General features: G+C 35.9%; 1 protein-coding gene across 5 annotated transcripts; it reads left to right on the top strand.

Moving 5' to 3' along the window:
- The first annotated feature begins 21 nt into the window (after positions 1–21).
- Positions 22–23,309, top strand: LOC139121458 (uncharacterized). Of its 5 annotated transcripts, none has more exons than XR_011549279.1 (10): positions 22–161; positions 4,398–4,698; positions 6,884–7,869; positions 9,585–9,757; positions 10,024–10,223; positions 10,908–10,955; positions 15,641–15,777; positions 16,686–16,755; positions 16,954–22,738; positions 23,095–23,309. XR_011549279.1 is itself a non-coding variant. In XM_070686351.1 (10 exons), exons 2-10 carry the CDS (start codon positions 4,411–4,413, stop codon positions 17,050–17,052), a joined length of 2,049 nt encoding a protein of 682 aa, XP_070542452.1. In that variant the 5' UTR covers positions 22–161; positions 4,398–4,410; the 3' UTR covers positions 17,053–18,445. The 5 variants fall into 5 exon arrangements, 4 of the variants coding, with proteins under 4 accessions (XP_070542452.1, XP_070542451.1, XP_070542453.1 ...); XM_070686351.1 differs by lacking the exon at positions 23,095–23,309 and adding an exon at positions 13,140–13,187 and having other exon boundaries at positions 16,954–18,445; XM_070686350.1 differs by lacking the exons at positions 22–161; positions 23,095–23,309 and adding exons at positions 2,456–2,589; positions 13,140–13,187 and having other exon boundaries at positions 16,954–18,445.
- Positions 23,310–24,249: the final 940 nt, after the last annotated feature.

Below are 24,249 nucleotides of genomic sequence, written 5' to 3'. Positions count from 1 at the left end.
CACATGACAAATAACTTTAACCTTTGCTATCAGCGGTGAAATTTTTTTCGGAAGGAACGCAATCGTCAGTGCAAGTTATGACGAACCTTGAGCTCTTCGAAGGCAGGCGAATTCTGCGTGGATAAATTAACCTGATTTCCTGAGAGGAAACGAATTGAAAGGTTTGATTTCCATTTTATTTTCGTTTTCTGGTGCATTTGCAAACTAACACAATGCGAAGTATATGAAACGCGTCTGTATGCACCGCTGCACAGGCGCGGCAAATCACTGACTTCGTCAGCAGCTATACCAATGTACTTCCCCGGAACGTGAGATCACACGGTTACAGTTGGCGTTCGTGCGTACTTCATTGTAATGCTCGCGAGTTGTGGGTAGTTATAGTATTATGGGTAGTTATAGTATAACTACCCACTAGTCGCGAGCATTACAACGAAGTCATGTTGAATGGTCCTTCGAATTCGTTCAGTCTATGATACATGCACTGTGGACCGTGTGGACTGTGTACTAAAACTAAAGTGTAGTTTTGCTGTGAGTTTATGCTACATTTACGTTCGAGTCCGACGTTACGTAGCCTTACCACAAGGCTACGCATCAGAACGTCGGAACATAGCATAAACTCACAGCATAAACAACAGTTTTACAAACTACCCTGTCCACATACATGTAACGCCTGTGGTTACATGTATGACATAATGTGATGCTTATTCCTTTGGGTCTTTTGCCATAACACACACACACACACACACACACACACACACGCACGCATATATATATATATATATATATATATATATATATATATATATATATATATATATATATATATATATATATATATATATATATATATAATATATATATATATATATATATATATATATATGATCTTTTGCCACACACACACACACACACACACACGCGCACGCACGCATATATATATATATATATATATATATATATATATATATATATATATATATATATATATATATATATATATATATATATATATATATATATATATATATATAGTAACCAGATGCATAGCTTAATACTGGAGTGATCTCCTATAATTTGTTCCAGTTTAGGCTTTGTCCAAGGCATTTTAGAATTGTTTGGGTTAAGACCACAATATTTTTTAAGTCTCCCCATAACAGGTAGAATTTGCAGTGCTCACTTAGGCATAATAAAAGAGATTATTTAAGCCTCCCATCTCTCACATAATTCATCTTTCGTACAGTTTACTTTGATGTAGGTAAAAATTTAGGTTCAGAAAAGATTACCCACTCTGTTCAATGTTTTCTTTTTTACAAGATGTATGGAAAAATGTTTGCAAAACTTTAGAAAATAAAGTACTGAAGTAAACTACTGAGGCAGTGTGATAATCAGGTATCACACAGTTGAAGAAGCAGTCCTTTTGATGTAATGTGGTTTGTTCTTACTTAAACCACCGTACGGTGCTTATACCATAATCTTTCAGTCTAGGTCAACACATCTCCCTCCCCCCCCCCCCCCCAATCAAAAGGACCTTTTACCTGACATCAGTCTGCAAAGTGTTAAAGTTATAAAGATCTCCAGAAACTGACAGAGAAATCAAGATCTTCATAACAAAGCTATTCATAAGCTCTAAATATTGTCAGTGTTCTCAAAACTGGTCATCTCAGGTCCGATGGCATCTGTTACGAATATGAGCAAAACATGTTAATGACAGACATTTTTAGTAAATTCAGATATGTACTAGTATTTACATAGTAACTCCAACTGTCATGTACTCAGTAAAGCAAGGTCTCCAGAGCTGTGGCTACATGTATATAAAAAGAATGCTTGCACAAATTGTTACCATTAAAAATTGAACAGACTGAACAAATTTCTAGTGAGAAGTGTAAGCCCTGATGTGAGATAATTATTGATATTTTCCAAAATATGATTTAAAACATGGCTACTTGTACAGACACCTACATTATCAATATAAAAATGCTAACTATACGTTATATTCAGAATTAATTTGCTTCATTTTTGGGAATTCAACATGTGTAACTTAGTCTGTCGTTAGAAATGTTTGAAAGTTACAGCAGGGGAATTTCCCAAGCAGAGCAGGGAGTCATTATAGTGCATGACAAATTGTTTCAATATAGCTATTACCTGCGCGTTACACTGCAATGACCATCAAAGGATCCACTGATAATGAATCCTGTACACGGATATTTACATTTCCAATCACTGGGGGATTTCTGTCAGTGTGGTTATTATTGGAAGTGATTCTATAATCACCGGCACCGATGACTCTGCAATATTGACTGTGGTATGTGTGAATATTTACTCAAACAAGTGTCACTGTGTCAGTTGAAGTGGCATTGGTGACATCTGTAAAGTGGACAAGTGAAAAATCCTCATTATCAGCCTCCGTCCTGAAGAACAAGTTGATAGGGTCAGTATATCTGCTGTATAATACACTCCAAACTGCTCTGTCCTGTTGCCGGCTTTCTGTCAAACTTTGTCAGCGTATGCGATACACAGCACTACAAAACCAGTCATCATCCGCATCTACTTCTGAATCAGTGTATATATCTGTTTATAAAGGATGCAAAGGTCAGTGTATTGTATGTTCACAGTTTCAGTTTTGTCCAATGTCTGATGCCATTTCTGTGCACAAATTGCGCAAATCGAAATTTGTGATCCAGTCCCCTCATCACAACATAAAACAAATGTGTAACCCTGATGACATAAATTGACACTCGGAACACTGTGCAGTTCTTCCATGATTTTCCCTACTCAACTTTTGTGTTGAATTTTGAAATACAGCACATTGCCAATGATAAAAATTGTAAAAAAAATGCAGTCAATTTGCTCCATTTTATGAAAATAAGATATAGAGATGCGCTTGAAATTTGTGTTGTATGGCTTCACATTTGCTGGGGCATGGGGGGAAGGGGAAGAGGAGGCAAGGACCTACCTAGACCAAACAAGGAGGATACAGAAGAAAGAAAGATTTATCAATCCCTACATGTACATCTGATTTTAATGAGATTGACATTTTACCCTTGGAAATTCAATTTTCAATAATTTTGGTTTGATATAATTTTGATATAATTTTAGGCTCAGCATCAGAGGAATCTTGATTGAAGCTCATATGGTTTCGAATGCTTACAACACTGAGACTAGACACAGATCTTATAAGCCCTCGATGCAGTTTTGTGACGTATTGACAGAACTGACAGTTTATTTCCCCCTTGGCAAAGCAGCCTAGACGCATTGCAACATTAACAGCATTGCTTTTCTCAATGAAGAAGCTTTTCACACCGTACACACTATGAACACTGAACTCTCTGGACAATTATGTAACGAAGGGCATTACAAGAGTGCGTTTTTCTATCTATTAAAGTGCACTCTGAGTCATAGGGGCTTTTTGCAGCCAGCTGTAAGCAAGACAAATGTTGTCTGAAATTTATTCATTAATTGCATAGTTTGTGAGTTCAGTTCATCAGTACACATATGATACCCACGGGAGGCTGAAGATAATTTGAGTTCCCATCAAAAACTCATCAAAAAGTTAACCAGTGGTGTTAATATCAATGAAACTGTGATCTTGTGTTCTTATAGATCTGTTGAAACAGCCAGAAAAATGGGCTTACTGTCTTGTGGGGATGTACAAACATTCCGATTCAATTACAATTTGTAAGTGTACCTAACTGAACATGTATCCTTTATCACTGTTCACTCCCAACTGCTTCGCCGATCATTTTCACTTTTTACAGTATGTTCATATATCATTTATGATTTATGAGGAAAAAATATTCACTGAGATGCAAAGAATTGAAATTAAACATGTGTTTTAGGACAAATTATTTAACGTTAATGAGAATTAATCGAAACTTTTAGTAAAACAAATTGACACCCGTATCAACCCAACACTGCAAGCTGGCTTCTTCAGGATTTAAAAATTCTACAGCTCAACAGACTTATATAACACACAGTAATTATTCATTTGTTTATTGTTTCATATAGGTTTCTAGCTTCTTAATTCACAATTTTGAAAAGATTGTCGATGTCTGCATACCCTATAAATTTCTGATGCAATTTGAAATTTTCACAATTGAAAGTTTTGCAAATGTGAAAGAAAGTCTTGCAAAAACTGTGTAAGTCTTGTTTCCTAAGGAGGGCTTTCATCCTTCCTTCAATCTCAGTATTTAGATGCATTTGAGTTTTCCACTTAGACATAAGTAAGTATCTGGTAGGTGCAAAGCTTATAGAGAGATCTTATCTGTGTTATGTCAAAGCATGTATACCACAACATTCTTTAGTACATCTTTTTTGTCTTTCAGCTTAACATTCAACAGCTTACGCTGACTTCAGGCTTTATCCACAAAATAATATTTATCATAATTTACCAATTTCAGTGATCAATTCAAGATGCTGCGAACACTGAGGAAAAAGAAGGGGGCAGACAGGGACCTCCAAAGGACGGGCTCCCAGAATTTCCAATCCCTGGAGGTGCACGGCAGTAGCCCTGGAAGCACCGGCAAACAAGGAAAGGATGAGTCAGAAACCAACCCAGAGACAGTGAAGAAGCAGGAAAGACCCGCCTCTGCCCAGAGGAGGACAAGATGCGAGGAAATGATAGAAAAGATGAGTAAATTGGTTTCCACGGATATCGCCACAGACAGCGTGGATGCTGTGAATGGTCTGGAAGCCAAAGAGGTAACAAATACCATCTTAGCTTACCTAAAAATTCACAATAGCTTTGTCATGAATAGAAAGTCAAGCAGATGATGTAAAAAAGACATATAGGATACATAATACATATCATGCAAATATGTATTACAATATACACAAATATAATGCCTAAATGAAAAAACTTGCTTGAGAAACATAACATGACGAGTGACGGTAAATCAATATTCAACAATGACTCATGTGATATATGTGTCCTGAATTTCATTCGACAAATTGAACATCCGGGAAAAACCGAATGAATCATCCTTTACACATGGAAAGTCTTTTTCCAGTGAAATCTTCAAAGGCTGCAGGTAGCTCAATGAATCTACATATTGCATTCAAGGTGTTCCCTTTAGAAGATTATGGTAAAATACTCCTTTAAAATATCTATTACTTCTTTTTTTGGGGGATTAGAGTCCTGGGTTCAAAGTTTAAAAAAGGGCCAGAAGCTGTAACTTTTGACAATTTTTGTGCTGTTCTATCTTTAGTATGGCGATTGTAAGTTCTTGTTCTACACCCAGAGCAATATGTTGACACACCTACTCGTTAGCATGTGAACATAGCGTGTATATGTGTAAAATGAACTTATTGTTGTTTACATTTGAATTTTACTTCTTGTTCGGACCAGTTGTAAACAATAACACCTCAGTCTACACATGTATAGGCTGAGTCAAGAAGTTCAACACTGTGTATGTTAACATATTTTGCAAGTCGAACAAAAAACTATGTATGTTTGACATTAAAAACAAAAATTATAAAAAAATCACGTAAAGTTATGGCTACTGTTCCTTTAAACTGTAGTTCTTTATAAATACACGTATGCTACTAAGAAATGCTTTGAAATAGAAACTTTGATATTTTAACTGTTTTGAGAAATATAGGGCCTTCTTGTCAAACACTAAACAGGAAGTGGAGTCATAATAGGAGCAATGCAAAAGCAAAACTGCAAGCTCAGTTTTCTACTTATGCTGAGGTTCTGTTAAATTTGTTTGCTTAGGGGGTCATGTTTGTTGCTATTGTCACGCCATACCAACAAAGCTCTTTTCTGTAATCGGCTCTACAACACCCAAGCATTGACCCCCTATTCCACTCTTTTCTGTAAACAAATACTCGTTCACAATAGTCTGCGGTTGTGTGCTGCTGTGCCTCTGGTGTAGTGATTATTGGCAATGTGCCAATTAACCCTTTCTGATCAACTGTTTTGTAGAACTGTTTTGTAGCGGGCATTGCATTCATACATGTATGTCTCACATACAGGCAAAATTATGCGGCATATACATATACATCTACATATACTTGTTGTATTGACCACCATTTGACCCCATATTCCACATAAAGTTTCAAAGAAAATGGGGCTGTAAGGAAATTTAATGGTGACAGAGTACAATTGTAATGAATTACGAGCAAAAAGTACCTGTTTGTATAAAGCAAGAGTTCTAAGGAAACCATGAATTGACAAGATTCAGAGTAGACTGCAATCATAACATTTGAACTCAAAAAGAACAGTTAATTCTGTCCCGACGATCTTTCCGTCAAATACCAAACATCACATGTTGCTCAACTAATTTCTCAGACATGAATATATCATTTCTAAATCTTGGTGTTCTTCTCAAGCCTTCTGATGAATTCATATTACTTTATATTCTGAGACATCGAAAGTCAGGTGACTGGCTATAAATACAGAATTTCAGTTCTTATCCATCTGTGACAAGCAGCTGATAATTGGGATTTCTTTGACGGTACTGCAAGCATTGTCGTATATGATAGACACTGATGATATATTTCAATATTTTGCAACAATTATAGAAAAATGACGCTCAAATGTTAAGCCCCCCCAAAAAGTTTGTCTTCAGTCAAAGCAGGTGATAATTAGTCTCTCTAATTACACCTTACCATGCAGGTTCCGTTTTTCCATTCACTAACATGATTTAGTCAAGTATAGTGAAACTTTACGACACCAACTTGCAGAGTTAGACCCTCAGACCCAGCCACACATAACAGTGAATCTGTAGGTAGGAGGATTGGGCACATTGCATGGCCAACGTGTTGCTTTTTAAAGATCTGAAATTGGAGGAAACATATGGACAGAGAAAAAAATAAGCATTGCATTTTAACTGACCATTTCCTTTTAATGAGTAATCTGATATTTTGTCACTGTCTTTTGCAGGAGCTTCCATCTGTCGTCAATGAAGTCTACAAGATGGCAAAAGTTGAAAGAAACCATAAGTTCATGAAAAGCGAGATGACAATCAACACACTGCAGCAAATTCCCAATGCGACCGACGACAACGTGGTCAAGACAAAAGCGGTCATGGCCCTCAGCTACCTGCTGGTTGACAGTGACGACATGGATCAAGTTCAAAAAGTCACCGAGAAGACCAATGCCATCAGGCAGCTTCTGAACCAGCTGGTTGGTTTTGTTCCTCCCAACCAACCGGAGAAAGGGGAGATGTCGGAGGTTGAGTTGCTCCAGAGTCTGGTAAACTATGCAGTCGCTGATGACAACAAACGAGCCATCTGTGAGGAAGGCGGAAAAGACATCATTCCTGCGTTTTTGAACTCGGAGAAGGCTGATGTTCAGCTGTTGGCGACTGAGCTGATCTGGAACTTGACTTTCGTACCAAGTAACCGTCCTCTCCTGCACGAGGTCAAGATCGGTGAGAAAGACATCTCTGAACTTTTGAATGACATGAAGAAGTCGCCCAACGACAAGGTCAGGCAAAATGCTGAGGGCGCCCTTTTTGTCTTGCGTGGTCTGAAAACGGTAGAGACAATTACAAAAGATGAAGTGGAGGCCACCGATGGCGGCGAGAGCAAAGATGCTGATGAAGACAGTGACGACGATGACGTTGTCATCCGACCAAGTTCAGCCAAGCAACTGAGCCCTAGTACCACTGACATAGATTCCAAACCTATTATAGGTTTGCCAGGTGGTTCAGCGCCACCTCCTCCCCCTCCCCCTTATGTAGATGGTGCAGGTGGGATCGACCCTGCACCATCTCCCCCACCCCCACCACCAGCCCCAGCATCTCAGCTTTTTAGAGGACCAGCGGTAGAACCTCCCAAATCACAGAGACTATCTGTACCAGTGTCACCAGCAGATACTCAGAAGAAAGGCCATATCATGTTGAGTTACAACTGGAACAACCAAGAGTAAGTGTAACACCCGTACTACAGGGAGAGACTTTCTCCACCTTTTAACCACCGCGGTTTGGTCCAAATTCAGTGTTTTCAATGGTGAGTATGGACTTGAGAATGGGGTGAAAAGAAATTCATGCAGATACCTCAAGAGAGACGGCATACCACTATAATTATATAGTTCCGTAACTCCATTAAGCTTTGCATGGTTGCAGTAGGCCGTGTAACGTTGAGAACACACAGGCCCATACACACTGCAAGTTTTCAGTGTCTGCAAGTCCACTGTACTTGTAACATGGCAAATCAACTCATTCTTGAAACAGATGGAACTCAGATATAAATACTTTGAGTTTTCAGAAAAATGTTGTCATTTTCTTTTGAACTTCAAATCACACAGAAAATGGTATCCAGGCAACGACTTGATCTGAAAATATTTTAATCTGGGCTTATAAAGCTTTGCTATTCCACCTCAACCATTTCAATGACAGTATACTGTAACACAAAGTGTTGCAAAGTATTACAATTTATTGCTTGTCATTACTTTGACTACTTTTGACCCTGAGGTCATGTGTCAGAGGTCAATGCATTAATCCTCCTGTCAAATATTCACCTGACATGACGGCAGTGTATATAGGGTTAGCAGTGGCAAAAAAAAAAAGCAGAAGCCATTTCATTACAAAACCAAGATGGTGAAAACTTTACTTTCTCCAAAACCTTCAAAATGAGCTGCGACAAACATTAGACCAAAAAAGTATTGGAAAACTTTGAGAGTCTGATATCTTTACCAGGGGTGCTGAATTACAAGTAATAGCGCATTACAGTGTATGTTTCAGTAATGCTGTACATCAACTGTGAGCATGGGACATTACGACATATACCAGCAGTGCTACTAGTCATGTCAGGGGGATTACGCAGACACTTAGTAGCTTAGGGTCTCATCCTCTGTCTTTATTACATATACACATCTCTATGGCAACAAAGCAGCTACATGTACAGGGTTTTCTCTCGACTGCGCGATTGCGCAAATTGCGCATTTCGAGCCTTTTTCTGCCCTTTGAAAGTTACTGACTGCGCGAAAATCGCGCACAAAACACAGCACGCACGTCCGTATGATGGTGACCCAAGCGCACTGTGTAGTGACCTGTAAATTTGCCGTTATTCCCCCGGAAAAGACAAAATATCGCCTGTCATTCAATTTTGGTGACGTGATAACGTGGAGTGTACGCATCAAAAAGAAAACACAGTAAAGGACATAGTTGTGCTTCAGTCTCCATGGATACCAGTGCCATGCATTTTATGTTCATGTTTTGATATGATATGATGTTTGGGCCCAATGTCATTAGTAAGCATTAAAAAATACTGCCCCCTCAAATGTCAGTTTGCCCCCTAATTTTGATGAATGGGGCAGAAATTGCCCGCTTCGGTAAGCATGCAGAGAAAACACTACATGTATGTACGGCCATTGTAATACACAATCTCTATCGTGAAATACTGTGAGAGAATGCATGATAAATTCCAGACATCTCCTTCAAAGCAATTCTTACATAGTGAGTTGATATTCGGACTGTGCTGTATGTGCAGCATGCATGGCAATGTAACAGTGTGTATATAACTGATTGTTTTTGTTACCCGGTACTCATCTACATTGCATATGCTTATCAATCAGTCTCCATACTGTTGATGAGAGTCACTTTTTTTCTGTATAATAATTTCGAATCCCTCATTTGCAGGGTTGTACTGAAAATAAACAAGAGACTCAGAGAGGAAGGGTACAACACTTGGATTGATGTTGAGAACATGTCCGGTTCCATCTTGGAAGCCATGGCAGTGGCGGTCCAGGAAGCTAGTCTGATCTTAGTCTGTTATTGTAAAAGCTATCAGAAAAGCGCAAACTGCAGAACAGGTGGGGAAAAAATCAGCATTTTGTCTTCCTGTGGACTTCATGAAATATATAACATTGGAATACATACAAACATCATTACTGTGTAACCTTTGTGTACCTGTGCTTATAAAATCTACATCCTCTAGCTGATAGTTTTCTATTCAATCAATCAGTCAGTCAGTCATCTGTGGTTTCTTTATTTTTTTTATTTGTTTGTTTGGTTGTTTTTTGTGTATTTGTAATTTATTTATTTATTTATTTGTTTGTTTGTTTTGTTTTATTCGCAGAGGGAGAGTACGTCTTTAACTTGAAGAAGGAATTTATTCCGCTGAGAATGCAGAACTTCAAAGCGGAGAACTGGTTGGGAGCTTTGCTGGGCAGTCACCTGTACGTGGATTTCACAGATCATCACAGCAACTTTGATGAGAAAATGACTCAACTGCTACGACAGATTAAACAAAGAAATCACCCTACACTTCCCCAACAGGTAACTATAGTTATTCATTCCCCTGTTTCTGAACCCTAGGGAGGGATGCCAGGAGCCTGCATGGTAACTGTCCATACATTTGTGACTAATATGTGTGCAGGACAAGAGAAGAAAGGTAGGAAGGGTGTAGGTGATAGAATAAATTTTTTAAATCAAAATTAAGAGTACTGCATCCTTTAAAGTTTCATAAGTACCCTAATCTTACTTTAATAATTATCCTTTTTTTCAGAAATACAAAATTACTTGATTTTATATATCTTCAATACTCATTATAGCAGTGGAATGTTTATCTGAATGATGGGTATAAACCTCTCATAGAAAAGGAATCAGTTCCTCAACTTGTGTCACAAAATTATTGTCAAATTCAAGTTCATGAAAAGTGCATTTAATCATTATTTTTCAATATTAATAATTGCTCCTTTTCTTTATAAAAATACTGTCTAAGGTAATTGCTTCAACCAAGAGCAATTTGACTCTCACTTCTAACTAAAATACATACAAAGTCTACAGAATCTCAGCTTTTTTTCGATAATACCTCAATCAGAAATCAGAAATATATTCTTTTCATTCAGTCCCAGTTGTTTATACCCGCGAAAATGTTTTAATATAATCATAAGAATAAACATTACTTTATTCTAAAGGAAAGTGTACATACATACATACATGTAATTATTATTATTTTAGACTCCACTAACAGAAACAGATTCAAAGGATGTTGTGCCAGATACTGGAGTAAGTTTGATTTTATTTGCCATTTTTCAGTTCAATTTCCATTTGTGTCATTTTTGACATTATGTTCTCATTCTATCCTTTTATTTTGCTTGTTTCTCTCCTTTTCTTTCACAGTACATATGTTAATGCCATCTATCATAAAGATCAACCATAACTTTACATCTGACTCTCTGCACTCTTAAAATAGCTTTTAGTTACTTTAGATATCTGTAAGCAACATTTTTGGATGCAGCTTCTGTGTAATTATTTCTACTCTTATAGCACATAATACTTTAGAAATTGCAAGTGTAGACATTAATTTTCACTGTTTGTATTTTAAAATGCAGAATAGAATATTGTCAGAGGGCCTTAGCACTTGCCAACTGGTTTTATGCCATGTGTATCTTCCATGCCACCGTAGTCTATAGTAGCTACCATCCTATTGCACGATTTTTAGCTACTATAGACTATAGTCTATAGAAGCTATTGGGATGGGTATCCGTCCGGTGTCCGGCGTCAGTCTGTATGTATGTATGTATGTATGTATGTATGTATGTATGTATGTATGTATGTATGTATGTATGTATGTCCGTTTGTGAGGCGTCCGTCCACTCAAATATCTTGAGAACCGCAGTACTCACTGATTTGATATTTGTTGTGTAGATGAAAAATATGATTTTGAGAAACTATTTTTTTTAATTTTTTGATATTGTTGAAAATAGGCAAATTAATGCCAAAAAAGGCGTTTTTGGTAAAAATCTTCTTCATAACCGCTGGTCAGACAGCTTTGTTATTTGGTATACAGGTCCCTAGGGATAACCCAACTTAGATTTGTTCAAATTGTGATGAAATATGCAAATCTGTATTTTTACGGAATTTTTTTCCATTTTTGGTTAGGCCATCCTGAAATGAGCTATCAAAGATATCCACCTTCTTCATCAATACATGTGTCACAAAAGGTTATTCTCTACATAACACAGCAGAGCTCTGTCAACTGTTGAGTCGCTTGTTTTTTCAAAACCGCTGGTCAGACAGCTTTAATATTTGGTTTACATGTCCTTAGGATGACCTTAGTGAGATAATTTCATACAGTCAGGAAATACTTAATTTTGTATCCATGTCTATAGTAGCTTCAGGGACTTTGGCCCTATGTTTTAAACATTAGTGTGATTGATATTGTTGACCCTGCCATTTAATGCAGTACTACTGCGGTGGGGGAAAATGTATTATCAGTCCAAGAACAGATCCATCCTTTTGTACAGTTTGTATTCTCTGTTCCTACTCTGTAAAGTTTCAGCATTTTACATATGATGTAATCTCAATATTACACACATACATCAAAATCTTTGAAGATATCATCAAATTAATTACTTTCGCCAGAAGATGCCAAAATCTTGTGCAAAAAATTTGCATGCTATTAAAGTTGAATATAAATATTTTGACAATTTCAAAAATATCCGTTAGGTAAAGCTGGTGTAAGCTATAAAGTCTACGATTAATATGATCATGGATTTCTTTGAAATGGAAAACCACTTTATAGCTACTGTACAACATTGAGCCTTTTAGTGAAAAAAGTGTACTAATGTCTTTAAAGATAGCTGTCACTCTTTCAAAAACTAATCAAGTTTTTTGCAGTGTTCGATTTCAGTTTCAAAAAGTAGCTCCTTGGTTTCTTAAAGTAGTTCACGCCTCAAACATGAAAAACTTCAGCAAACTCTAACCATTCTCTTTCAAAATCAAGAATAAAAATCAGGGATGGGGTCACTGTGCAATTTTGTACTGGAGAAGCAATGTACTCAATATTTACCAATATTTGAAATTCAAAATGGCCACCATCCCTGTGTTACCATCATGGGGAAATAAAATTCCTGATTTTCACAAAACTATCCATAAGCTTCAAAATGAGCCACCACAAATGGTAGGCCAAAAGAATATTGTAAAAGTTTGAGTGCCGACTATCTACATGTGTATATGCAAGACACATTCTACCTCAAACTAATACTGTAACATTTTGGTTCACAGACCCTCATTTCCAGAGGGTCTATGATTGGTCGAACCTAATTTCTCTATTTATTTGTGTTCATGTAAGTTTAGTTTATTTCCTCCTTTTTTATCAAATGACTTTTGGGAGTTCTAAAACGACTACAGTGCAAGTGAGTAAAATCTCCACTCTCTTGGTGTACATTTGCATTTTCTTTCCAACAGAAGAAACGAACTGCCAGCATTGCAAGTATCTCTCCAAACACAGAACTGGTACTGTATTACAGTCATTACTTTGAAATTAAAAGTGTTGTGACAGTGTGCTTTCACCTTCTGTAACACCACATGACCTTTCACCCTTTGTCTCCCATTAACCCAATGGTGGTGAAGTTCAATAACTGTCTTGCAAGTTCATACTGTGATGTACAGTATAATATTTATTTTGAAAAGTTACGTACATCCTGTAAGCTTTCAGTCTTTTTGTGCTAGTTTTATTTTCCTTGTTTTCATGTTGTCGTGCATCTCAAGGGTGTATTTTTGAGAATGTACACATTCTTTAATTTGTTTTCTTCTTCAAAAACTTTATGCAACCCCATTTTGTCTCTTTTCAATCAGGCTGGTGGACCTATACACTAGAAAGCCAAAGCAAAGTGAAATGTATTCCCAACAATAATTTTTGAAATAGTTCAAATGCATTTTTTCAGGCTAATTTGTAACATGTGCTAGCTTCCAAAGCTCTACAGCAGATGATTGTCATTGGTCTTCAACTTGAATTTGAAAAATGTTTTCTGTAGCTTGACAAAGAGAGCTAGCTATCCATGAAAGTTCAATGTAGTCCATCTGGCAACTAGATTACAATGATAATTTTCGAAATAGTTCAAAGAAATTTTCTTTGGGCTAATTTGTAACATGTGCTAGCTTCCAATGCTCTATCAGCAGATGATTGTCAGTGCTCTTCAACTTGAATTTGAAAAACGTTTTCTGTAGCTTGACAAAGATAACAATCCATGAAGGTTCAATGTAGTCCATCGAGCAACTAGATAGTAGGCCATACCTGTACCTTTATGTACATTATTGATACTAGATGTTAGTGTGAAATATATAGCTCTATTTGACATTTTGTAGTTTGATTTTCCTGTATGTTATAGATAGTGAATTTCATGACCTATGTGTGTTTTTATTTCATAAAAAGAGCCAAGATAGTATGTACCACAATAGTGAAAGACTGAAACATTTGCCCAAAAGGGTTTCCTCAATGAAACTTTCAATCATTCTCTTACCAAATCAAAAAGGGTCACCATGTAAAGTTTGGGTCTTGAAGAAAAATTTGCCTAACATTTTACTTGTATTTTAAATTCAAAATGGCCGCCATCCCTGTGTTGGATAATAAAAATTTTCGGTTTCCAAAAAATGACACGGTGAAAATATTTACTCCTGGGGCTTCAAAATGAGTGCACACAAGTTGTGGATGAGAAACGTATTGTAAAAGTTTGAGAAGCAGAAAATCTGTCCTCAAGATGAATTCTATCTTAATGTAATAAAGTGAAGCAAATGATAATATCCAACATGGTAGATCAGGGATCAGGAATCCTGCAATTAATATTCATTATCTTATTATAATATTGAAGCAGATATGAATCATTTTTATCACCATAATTCATAATTCTACCATAATTCAAAACTCCACACATTCTTTATGTTAATGCATCATAATGTATATTTAATTGACATAGCTGTAAATTTTTTATGTTTTCATTATGTTCAGTAATGCATTTTCTTATCCATCTTCCTAAAGCATGTTGAAATACTAAGGTATTAGATTTGACACACAAGACATTGTGTGCAATAATATTCAGTGCTATTGTTGACAGATGAATTCCCGTTGAGACAAAAATTCAGTCGTCAATAATAATATTGGACATTAAATACGAGTAGGATACCAAATTTTGCTGCATGATTTTAGGAGTAGACAAAGTATTTGCATTTAAAAAGCAAACCAAAATTTGATAGAAAATTCATCAAACGTTACACCTGATGTGAAATACATGTACCATATACAGATTCAAAATTTCAACATTTTGCATCTTCTTATAAAGTAGTAACCTATTTCACTAGCCTTATGAATAATTGCATTTTGTTTTTATATGACAAACTGTTTTAAATTCTTTTTTTTCAAATTAACCAACCTGAGTAGGTTTTGTCAGTTGAGATAGCATTTTTCTGAACCGAACCGTGTTTTAACTCACGTTACACGTTATTGCAAAATGTCTCAGAAGATTATTCAAAACTTCAACATTTTGCTGATACAAGAATGTTTTTCAAAATCTTGCTGCTCTTAAAAAATACTCACTCAGCCCAAAATCTGAACAAGTATGAAATTATGATGACAAAGATCAGCAGAAATTGAAGTATGTTAGTCCTTTAAACTCCAAATTTTGGTACAGTCTCCGTGTTTTTATTGGTAAGGACCGGACCATTACAGAAAGATGAAAGGCTTAACACTGCTACATACTCCCTAATCTTATGGTCTGAATTGCATGTGGAGAAAATATCACAGATACAGTACAATATGGTCAGCATCTCTTCACAACTAGTGTTTCTATATTTTCTTCTTAGTTTGCCAAAGCCACTCGATAGAATTTGCTTATATATTCAGTATCTTCAAATAGTTTGTCTGATACAGTACCTGTCCTTTGCTACAGCATATCTGTTTGTTCTCTTTACAGAGTCGACCTAGCAGTAGTGAACTTGATTTCCCAACACGGTCATCCCCCTTGCCTCCAATCTTAACCAAAGAGGACAAAGTCCGAGAGTGGACCTCTGATGAGGTCAAAAACTGGTTTACGACAAGTCAAATCAACAGGTCTGGCTCTGTTCACACTGTACTCACTCAACAGAAAATCAAATTGTCTCTGAATCAGTTGATTCTGTTTTCATTGATGTGGAAAATATTTCATTGGTAATTTTTGCGATATTCTGTGAAAGGTGTTTCCCAAACAGTATCAGAGGCATGATGGAATTTTCCGATGTGAGAAAAGTCTAGTCTAGTCTGTCCGCACTTGCTAAGTGTGCATTATCTATTAAAGAGCATGTACTGTCTCAAATCAAAATTTTTCAAACCCAACTGAATCATAAGATTGTATAACAAGTTAGTCATTTGTTTTACCGTGGAAAAATGATATCAACCATCCTGTTTTTACGAAACATTTGGATGTATTTCAAATTCTTCTTCATTGCAACATATACATTAATTTAATATCTGCCTTTACATTGTTGTGTTACATGATAGTTGTTGCAAGAACTCACAATTCAAGCTTTTTAATATTTGTTTCAATACCCATTGCATCTTTCATAGAATACCAACCAAAATGTTCTCAGAATTTGTAATATTTTTCAGGATTGTTACTTCAATGACTGAGTATACATGCTCATGTAGTTCACAGAATGCCAGGATGCAGCCACAGAGAATTCCAGATGTTGCTTTATATCAACAATATAGTGTTGTCCTTAATTAAACATACTGGATAGTTGTAATATGAAAACAACAGTTTGATGTTTTCTTATGTACGAAAGATGAAATATGCAGCAAAAGTAAGATGCAATAACCCTGTGTTAGATTGCTGTGTCAGATAATGGTTTGAAAATACACCGAAACAACAAGCTGAGTACTGCTTGTTATTTGAACCCAGTTTTCTTTTTCTCACAAAATGTACCAAGCATTGACCTTTGTATTGTGGCTCTTTTCACTAAATTATTTTGCTTCTTCTTCAGATACAATGAAGCCATGCTGAGTCGACTGACCGGCCACAATCTTATTCAACTCCATAACTTGAGAAAAGAGGTAAAATATAATTTATTGTGCTTATGAAAAATGCTTCTTTATAGTGAATACTGAAATGTGTACTTAGGCAGTTTTTTCATCAGAATATTTATTCTCAAAAACAAAAGTGGACTTTCTTTTATCCGAAAACCTTTTGCTGGGCAAATTTTTCCAGGTCGCCTTGACTTTTCCAGGTTTTTTCAATCCTATTTGTTGCAGGCTCCTGAGTTTTTCTACAAGTGTTTGCAGACTGATTTTGGAATGGATCTACTGGACATCCTGAAATTTGCCCAGGAGCTTGAGAACCTGAAATTGTAACACTCCAAAACAGATGAATGTGTCTCTGTCATCAGCTGGATTGCAATAGACTGTAGGTGCAAAATCAACGTACTTTCACGAAACATACATTATCTTTCAATGTCACACACAGTGTATTGTACTGTGGACCTTTTCACAAAACGCAGAAGTATGTAAAGTTAGTTACTTCGCAGGTAGAAGTTTTATCATCCAACAATCATTATAGTGTAAAATCATTAATAATTCAATGGGATTCTAAATTTCACCATTTTCGCTGACACATGAAATCAGCTTAATTAAACCCCCATGAATATTAATGATTTTACATGACACATCTATCAGTATATAGTGGGTTCTAGTTGATTTGAAATTAACAACTATTGCAATGTATATTTCATCCACAAGAGATCTACGCAGGTGATCTATGCATTGTTTGGCATTGTCAGCCCACAAGTGTGGAATAATCATGTTAAGAATTACTGCTTGATTTAAATTATATTCTGTTTTCATCGGTGAAATTTTTAATAAATCCTCCAAATCTGGGCTTTTATCGCTGGTCAGTTTTTGCTTAAAAAAATACATGACATGTGAAATTTTTGTTCTGTTCCTGCTAACTATTAAAATTTTTTTTGATTAAGTTTATTTGGAATCCTGTCAGTACAACAAGCACTTTCTTACAAGAATTCAACAAACAAAACAATTATATGAAATTTGAATTGATAACATCATACTAGGAAAATACGTCAAAAATTCCAGATTTATATTTTTGGGATATGCTTGCAGTTTATGACATTCCTTGCCAATGCCTAACAAACCTAAGTTTATAGACGGTTTGGTTTTATGAAAATCGTTATGTATAGGTGAATAGGTGTTGTACATCATCGGTTTGAATAAGATCAAGGATTTTGCAGCATTCAGCCTCGGTGAACTAACAAAGACGTTTGCGGTCGCTGTCATATGTTACCATATTTGAATATAATGTGTAGTTATTTTCAGAGTCAGTTATTTCTGCTTCACCCGGATGCTTATTTTGTAGATTTTAAATACAGACCTTTTTTCAGTTTCAGTGTGCTGGGTAGAGTATAAGCCTATTATATAGTATATTTTTATCCATTACATTATTTCTCATTGAGCATTTTGTACTGCAACTTAACATCATGAATTACCAAAGATACAGTATACTGCTGTCAGCATCAGTTAAGGCTTTGAACCAGGCTCGGACAGAAATGTCCGATGACGTCATAGAGTACCAGGGGGTCAGGGTGCAAAGGGTTAAGGCCCTGTCAGACCTTGACGATTTAGCCAGCATATGCCGACCTATCAGAGTTTCTCTCAAATGCTGACTTGCTGAACTAACAATGTATTTTTCAATTTTGGGCATATACATAGCGTATTTATAACCTACTCATAGGTTTTGGGTACGCTAGACAATTTTGGCTTATATGTTAACTCATAAGTAACGTGTGTCAACAAGCACATAACCTACCTACAACTTATGGCCCGTGTGTGCAAGGACGTATGAGCCATACGCTGGCATACGTCGAAAAAGTTTGTGCATGCACAAAAGTTTTCGATGACCTTGCCGCACTACGACGTATACCAGAGTACTTCAGTGTGCTCTTAACCTATACAAAACTTATCCATAATGTACTCAACGTATGCTAAGCGTATTTGCCAAATTTTTCATATGTTGGCATACGCTGGCTAAATCGTCAAGGTGTGACAGGGCCATTAGCTTAATTTATTAACCTTTGAGCCTTCTATTTCATATTTTAACATGTCATATCTCCACAGCCAGTAACAACATCTACCAGTATTTGTATTATTACGTAACCTCAAATCAACGTCCATCCATACCTTTATTTTGTACTTACACGACCCGAGGCTGCTTTACAAAAACATATATTTTACGAAAACATATTTTTTTAATATATGTGATTATTTTCATATTTTTTGTAAATTGATTTTCAATTATTATTTAACAACTGTCAAAAGATTTTATTTCTATGGTGAATGAGGTCAAAATGGAATGTACATATGTAGATAATTGTATAGTGTGTCTTTTACTATGTAATAAATTATGATTTACTTTGATGCAGAAAATATTCTTTAGATAAATATTTTGTACAATGTTGATACCCATTTCATTAACATACTCAATGCCTTTATGTTTTAGTAGAATTCATTTACTGAAAACCACCACAGATTAACGCCATGACATAGGGTGAAAAATACAGTCGTATTACAATTCGTGAACTTGATGTCCACGTATATTTCCCACCGGTAGAAATAGTTGATATTGTTTCAGTTTGTTTTGTTAGCACTCCTTGATAGCTGAGCAACGGTTCCTTCCTTGGCTTGTGAGTTCAATGTACATAGTGTAAATGAATGTAAATAATGAAAAGTGATCTGTAGATATATTTCTGATAAACTTGCTTGTCATGGTTGTCAACACGGCAGTTGCAGATTTTCAATCTATTTGACATATTTAAGTCAAAGGTAATGAAATCTGAATTTCTCAGAAAAATAAAATTTGTATCTCTCCTCTGTATATACTTTACTGACACTGTATTACTCTTTCATCTCTTCACCCCTGATTCCACGTAAACAGGTCCATTATCATTTAGGATTTGGACCAAACCATTATGGTGAAAGGGTTTAATTGTATTCTTCAAATGTAGTGTCTCTTTTAACCCTCTGACTACCAGACTTTGGAACATTCTCATTTGTTTTCAATGGGATGAGTGAACCAGTGTACAGGGAAATTGGGGTAAACGGATTGAGCTCCAGTAGATGGTTGTATTGTGTTACAAGGCAGTATGTGGGCTTGTACTTAGCTTCTTAGTATTTTTATATGTGAGTGTTGTATGAACATTGCAACCTACTTGACATTTCAATCAAGCAAAAAGAAAATTTGAAGTCCTTGTTACTGTATATCATTTCTTGTAACATTATTATGTTGTATTTTTTTAATGATGATATTTGGCTGGTTTGTAGGCAGGAACTTTGACTATGAACATGTGTGACATCAAGGGCATACAAACACTCTCCCCATGATATTTTTTTTCTGTCAGTACCTACTAGGCTATTCTGATACATTTTCTCAAGTGCATTGTACAGTACATCAAATTTCCATCCAAAGCAACCATTCAGTTATATTAAAGAAGGATATGGGAATGGATTTGCCAATTGCATGGGAATGAAGGGAACCAGAATTCCATGTTATCCCTGAATCTTTTGAAAGAATCTCAAAGCCAAATTAGGATTGCAAGGTGATCACACAGCATCGCAGAAATGGTAATCATTTGCCGCCATTCAAGTTTCACTTTTGTCCCCGTAAGCATATACACTGTCAGTGAGATAGTTCAATGAATATGCAGTCAAACCTGTGCATAGTGGTCACACATGGGACCAAGATAAAGTGAATGGGTGTATGGAAGTTGCATTTCTATAGAGGGTTGGTGTGGCATTACTTTCAGAGTAGGTGATGTGCTGATCGGTGAACTTACGAAAAAATGACAGGAATTGTACAATTCAATAATCATAGATCTCTTGAAAAATTATGGTACATTCTTTTTAATTTCTGAAACAATTGTGATCGATGCAGATATAAAATAGGTCAAAATAGACTCATTCCTCCTTGCTTTGGATTCATTTTGGGCATTTTCAGACAGAGGTTATTCAAAGTCAGGTATGACGAATATTACACAAAGATACTGTACCAAAGTCAAACAATTACATGCAACCAATGACCATGTAAAAGAAGTGGCTATTCTGTTGAGGGCTTTTTTAGATGTAAAATACTCCAGATTTGACTCTTCAAACATTTTTCTATCATGTATGTAAAGCCATGAAAAATTGCGTGTGGTTACAGTAGAGTTAACCTTTCCCATTTCATACCTCTAACCCAAAGCATTTTTATTCACATTTCAAAATTGACAACTTTAACCCCTTTTTATTTCATCTCAGTGAGCAAACCAAGCCAAAAATTTCCCATATAACAGTAACATATCCCATTTCTGAGCCATGTTACAGGAAAACACCTTTTTTTTGTATTTCTAAGGGTCCGCGTCTCAGATTGTCGCAGAAGTTCAAGAAACGAAATTCCTTCGTTTATATCAAAACCCCCTTCCCCCTCCCCCTAAAGGAAACTTCAAAAGTGTGAAATGTTCATGTCTGCCTGAGAGTACAATGTTGCATTTTGCTATAGCTACTAAAGACGTATTCCCCTTGCCACATTACAATTAAAGTAATCGATCAGATTTGAGTACTAACAGGGCATTTTACTGCAAAAACGTTTCATTTTATTTTACTTTCCCTTTTTGCATCTCTTGTGCTGTTCTTTGTCTTTGCGAACACGCAATTTGTACTTGGTAGGGGTGGTAAATAAGGGAGAAACTTTGACAAGGGGGCCCAGGCATGTTCAATCATATTAAAACGACTATGACCAGGTGCATAACAAGTGAGAATAAAGACTTCTAGTGCTTAACGTCTTTGTATAATTTGATGAATGAAAGGTTTAGGATACAATGTTAATATCGGTAAATTGTGCTTCGGGTACAAACGAGATGAAAACAGTTACAAATTTGTTGGCACGAGTGTGCAGTTTTTCTTTAATTTAAAATAAACACACGAAAACTTGTGATCACAAAATAAAAGTGCGAAAGTGAACTTCATTAACTGAATGGAGGTCAAACCCCCTCCCCCCCTAAACGAATGAATTTCGCTTTTTGAACTTCTGCGACAATCTGAGACGGTCCCTAACATACCAAAGACTTTCAAAAACTAAGGACATCAGGGCTGCATTTCTATTCACAAAATACTGCCATCTTCACGGTGATGTCACTATGTCATCTTTCAGATAATCATGATGTAATTGACAATCAGGCATCTGATATATCATGGCTTGCCAGCGATATTACATTCCTTCGAAGATGATTCAACATTTTTTCTCTTTCCTTTTCAATCACCTCATGAAATTCTACATAACATCATGCACTTACAAGTATGTGTGTTTCTTATCATCACAAATTGAACATGGTCAAAGTCAAGGATGTCACAATGCCTTTTTGATTCAATTATTACAGTCAATGATATGTATATTTCAGTGCTTAAGTCAATAATGTATATATTTCAATGCTAAAGTCAATCATTTTATAGTTTTTATGCACTTTCCTGCATCCTATGTCCAATCATTGATGTATTTGATTCTGTTATTTTTACATGCTATAGGCAATCATAGCTAACTATAGCATGTACAAATCGGGTACTGATTTTTACCAGCTTGGCAATTATCTGTTCATGTCATTGAAATCATGATCATAAGATCAATATCACTTTGTATTGCCTTATGAATCATATTTCATCAGTCACTCCCAGTGATACGATCAGTCTGAATCTTCATGATTTGATGAGCGCTTTTGCATTATTGCCATATTCCCTTAGTTCAACAGGCCAATGCATACCAGCATGCAAAGAAGAGTGAATAATTAATTTTGTGCAAGATCACAAACTTTTGCTGATAGTTGTCCTGATACCACAGAAAAATGAACAAATTTGCTTGTTCCTGTAAATATCAGAATATTCAGTACTGTTGTTAAAATTGCTGTGACTACTAATTGTATTTGCCTTTGGTTGCATCAAGGTGGTTGAACTTTGTAAATATAGATGCAGCTTCTAACACTGTGAAGTTTTATATTTCATTAAGGTAGAACGCACCTCGGGGACAGATATTCGGACTCTCAAACTTTTACAATTCTGTTTTGATATACCACATGTGGGGGTTCATTTTAAAGCTCTTGGTGTAAGAAAACTTTTCACCGGCTTAGTTTTTCGAAATTCAAAAATTTTTATTTTTCTCCATAGAGTTTACACAGGGATGGCGGCCATTTTGAATTTCTAATATTGGTATATCTTGGGTAATTTGTTTCTCTAGTACCAAAATTTGCACGGTGACCCCCTATTTTTGTTCTTGATTTTGAAAGAGAATGATTGAAAGTTTCTTTCAGGCAAGTTAGAGCAAAAGTTTACGTCTTTTACTTTCGAGGTGCATACTACCTTAAGCAGAGTTGCAGCATTTAGTTCAAACCAGTATACATGTATATGTGTGCAAAGACCATATATTTAGTTATTACTGTGATCATTGGTTTGGCATTCAGACATGTTTATTTTTCACTCTTTTCAATATTCTCTTTAGCCGAGGCTGTATTTAATAATTTACTGCAGTTGTCATTTCTTGCCATACTGAAATTAAAATAAAAACATTCCTTCCCAAGCTATCACTCGAAGTCTCTGCTTGAAATTATTTTCTCTGTACACTGAAGTGACTGACGTTTGTCTCTCTTCTTGATGAAATAGGCTTGTAAGTTCATTTATACACAGGGTCTTTTTTCCCTATCCTTTTCGAATATGATAGGGGGATCCAGGAGTGTACATCATCTGACGTTGATATTTGTGTGTCATTGTCATTCATCTGGTACACACACCTTCTACAATTATGAATTTTTATCACCACCTGCATTAGATAGTTGGACATACAGGGTCCATACACTCAAAGTCGCTTCAAATTCAAGGACTTTTTCAGCAATTTTCCAGGACTTTTTGAGGTATTTCTTGGTATCATGTTCACAATATATCATTTTTGCACTATTTTGACCGATTATCTTGCCAACATTTTAAAATCGTGGATGGATTATCACTTATGTAAGACTTTCCAGGATTCAATTTTCATTATCCAGGACTTCAGCTTTTGATATTCAAGTACTCTCCAGGAATGTATATGTGCGGACCCTGGACATAAGTATCGAGTATACAAATATATGGTCAAACATCACAGCAGCCTATTACTGTTCAAACTTTTTTTCGATGAATGACTAAATCTATTTGATTCTGCAAGTCTGTGGTGTTCGATCCAATTACAATTGTGAGAAAAAAAGGATATAAAAAAACAAATGGCACTACATATGCTGCCAGTGGTGGCACTAAGATAGTAGCCAGCATGTACTATATTTGGTATGGGGTGTGTGCAAACTCTTACTTCCACTTTGAAATTAGAATAAAACTCACAGAAACTCACAAACTGTTTAAATGCAAATCATGCTTCTTCATTTGATATGTTGGAACACACACATGGAAAGATTTATGTCACATCATTTCTGGATTAAAACTACAATATACAATAATGGCTGATCAGGTAACATGTAAATGTAAAGCTTTTAA

This window comes from Ptychodera flava, chromosome 21 (genome assembly GCF_041260155.1).
Source record: "Ptychodera flava strain L36383 chromosome 21, AS_Pfla_20210202, whole genome shotgun sequence".
NCBI classification, from domain to species: Eukaryota; Metazoa; Hemichordata; class Enteropneusta; family Ptychoderidae; genus Ptychodera; species Ptychodera flava.
Note: the sequence above shows the minus strand (reverse complement) of the source record. Positions and strands in the feature narration are given on the sequence as shown.

What these genes read in the sequence shown, in the direction of transcription:
- LOC139121458 (XM_070686350.1), top strand. An exon ending in AAGCGCAAACTGCAGAACAG is followed by an intron (nt 9,758 to 10,023) that starts GTGGGGAAAAAA and finishes TTTTATTCGCAG; the next exon opens with AGGGAGAGTACGTCTTTAAC. An exon ending in TCCATAACTTGAGAAAAGAG is followed by an intron (nt 16,756 to 16,953) that starts GTAAAATATAAT and finishes TATTTGTTGCAG; the next exon opens with GCTCCTGAGTTTTTCTACAA.